At 64.7% G+C, this 2,271-nt stretch overlaps 1 protein-coding gene and 1 long non-coding RNA gene across 17 annotated transcripts in view; one reads left to right on the top strand and one right to left on the bottom strand.

Annotated features, from left to right (window-relative positions):
• Positions 1–2,265, bottom strand: part of Bin1 (bridging integrator 1) — a 61,004-nt gene extending 58,739 nt beyond the window's left edge. For 6 of the 16 annotated variants that reach the window (XM_015479074.2, XM_015479068.2, XM_048812138.1 and 3 more), the window contains exon 1: positions 1,938–2,263. In XM_015479074.2, coding sequence (XP_015334560.1) covers positions 1,938–2,021 — 84 coding nt within the window. In that variant the 5' untranslated portion in view covers positions 2,022–2,263. Of the gene's footprint in view, positions 1–1,937 lie in introns of all 16 variants that reach the window. The other 10 variants (XM_015479079.2, XM_048812135.1, XM_048812133.1 and 7 more) reach the window with 3 other exon arrangements.
• The window catches only part of LOC125619364, a 4,371-nt gene continuing 2,347 nt past the window's right edge, over positions 248–2,271 (top strand). The window contains exon 1 of the long non-coding RNA XR_007350870.1: positions 248–777. This is a non-coding gene — a long non-coding RNA (uncharacterized LOC125619364). The remainder of the gene's footprint in view (positions 778–2,271) is intronic.

Below are 2,271 nucleotides of genomic sequence, written 5' to 3' on the forward strand. Positions count from 1 at the left end.
GTCGGGCGCCGGCTCCTGTCCACGCCGCTCACTAGTCAGCGGAGCCGACTGACGGAGGCGGAGCGTGCGTTGGGCTAGCGAGACAGCGACGCTGGGACCCGGGAGGGACGGACGAACCAAGGAAGGGGGCAGGGAGGAGGGGCTGGGCCTCGGGCGGCGGTCAGCTCCCCCTGCCCGCCCCCTCCGGACAAGACACTGCCTTTTAAAGGGCCACCCCTCGCCGGAACCGCACAGCCTGGGAGGAGGGAGTCTGCTGCGCTGACGCCGGGTGCTGCGGCGAGAGGTACTCCCAAAACGCTCCGGTGACACCGCCCCGGGGCGGGGCCTAACACGACAGTCTGGGGTCCAGGACCGCCGCGGGCCCGACTCTTTGGTCCTCTTACCCAGCAGTCACCTCCTGCAAGTCTAGAGGATTGGGAACTTTCGAAAATCAAAGATAATGTGTTGTGATTGGTACGTGATCAAGGAGCCTCAACTGGAAGAATATGGCCCGAGAGTCCAGCCTTTCCGGGGGCTCGCGTCCAGCTGGATACCTAAAGCTCCGCCTTCTCGTTGCTGGTAGCCGCACAAGTCTCTCTGCACGCCTGGGGCACATCTCCAAGTCTTTCCCTGGCGCCTAGCCCTGTGCCATCTTAGGGCTCCGTCTTTCCAAGTTGCCAGTAATCGTGATCATAATAACCACCTAACATTACTGCGCACTTACTGTGTGCCTGGCACTGTGCTGACTGTTTTGATAACCATTATTTCCTTCAGTCTCCAGACAGCCCTATGAAGTAGGTGTTGTTATTGCCATTCTACNATCACGTGACTGCATCCTTAGGGAGCCCGCAGGTCTCAGCTGCAAAAGTCATTGTTTATAAACAGCCACAAGGCCAGCTGGGGAAGGCCGGCTTGTCCCCGGGTCCCCACCCGGTCCGCCACGGAGCTCTTGGGGGGCTAGCTACCCTGGCAGAAACACGGATTCTACATTCTCAGATTTCAGTAAGAATCGTCAGGGGGAAGTGGCGTCAGCAGCTGGCGTGATCCAATTCAATAAACCAGAGATGGCTTGGGATAAAAAGCTGACCCGGCAAGGACCCCCGCCTCCCAATCCCTGCATTTCCTGCACAGTCAGGGTGCCCCAGGAAGCCCCGACACCATCCCCCCGCGCCAGCTGGGAGTCATTCTCGGCGAAGAGGGGTCGGATTTCCTGCGGCGCCCTACACGCCCCTACTCTGGGACAGGTCCCCACCCGGCCGGCCAGGGCTACCAAAGCCAGCACCGCCACCCCCTCCCGGACAGCGGGAAACGCTAAGCCCCTGCTCGAACAAGGGGACCTCCTGGAGGGGTGCGCAGCCCTCTGCTGACCGCGGAGCCAGGCAGGAGCTCCCAGGCCGCAGGCACCTCGCAGGAAAAGAAATCCGATCCTTCTTTCGGGCCAGTGGGATCGAAGGTGGAGAGGTGGTGGGAAAGAAAACTGCGGGCTCCAGCACCCCCGGGCTGGAAAGTAGCCTTAGGAGTCCGGGGCGTGCGGTAGCCCCGGGCCGGAAAGAAACGCTCCCACCCTTCCCCGGAGTGGGCCCCTCCAGAATTGCCCGCACGGGCTTGGAGAGCTGGGGGTCTCCACCTTGCCTCCCAGCCTCCCAGCCCTTGGCCTCCAGGGTGGGGTTACACAGGACCCAGCGCAGCTACGGGATCCCAGAGCGTGGGCCGCCACTTCTCCGCAGGGGAACAGCGACTGTACAAAGCGGCCGAAGGCAGGGAGAGGAGGGGGTGAGCGGACAGCTGCGCCCTCCCCTGCCCCAGCCCAGGTGGGGAGACAGAGAACGCGAACCGAAGGGGGAAACTCAGAACATCGGGGGTCGCAGCCTAGGGACCCCTGGGCAGCCGCCGTGCGACGGCGACAGGGCCCGACCCTGGGGAGTAGGGGGACAGGTGACCGACACCGGTTCGCTCACCTTCTCCTGCGCGCGGGTGAGCTTCTTCTGTACATTGCTGGCGATCTTCCCCGCCGTCACCCCCTTACCGCCCATCTCTGCCATCGCGGCGCCGGCCTCGCCCGGTGGCGGGGGCCCTTTCTTGCTCTGGGAGGCCGTGCGCGCCGCGCTCCCAGCCCCCAGCCCCGGCCGCGCGTCGGGCGCCGGCTCCTGTCCACGCCGCTCACTAGTCAGCGGAGCCGACTGACGGAGGCGGAGCGTGCGTTGGGCTAGCGAGACAGCGACGCTGGGACCCGGGAGGGACGGACGAACCAAGGAAGGGGGCAGGGAGGAGGGGCTGGGCCTCGGGCGGCGG

Source organism: Marmota marmota, unplaced genomic scaffold (assembly GCF_001458135.2).
Source record: "Marmota marmota marmota unplaced genomic scaffold, marMar, whole genome shotgun sequence".
NCBI lineage: Eukaryota > Metazoa > Chordata > Mammalia > Rodentia > Sciuridae > Marmota > Marmota marmota.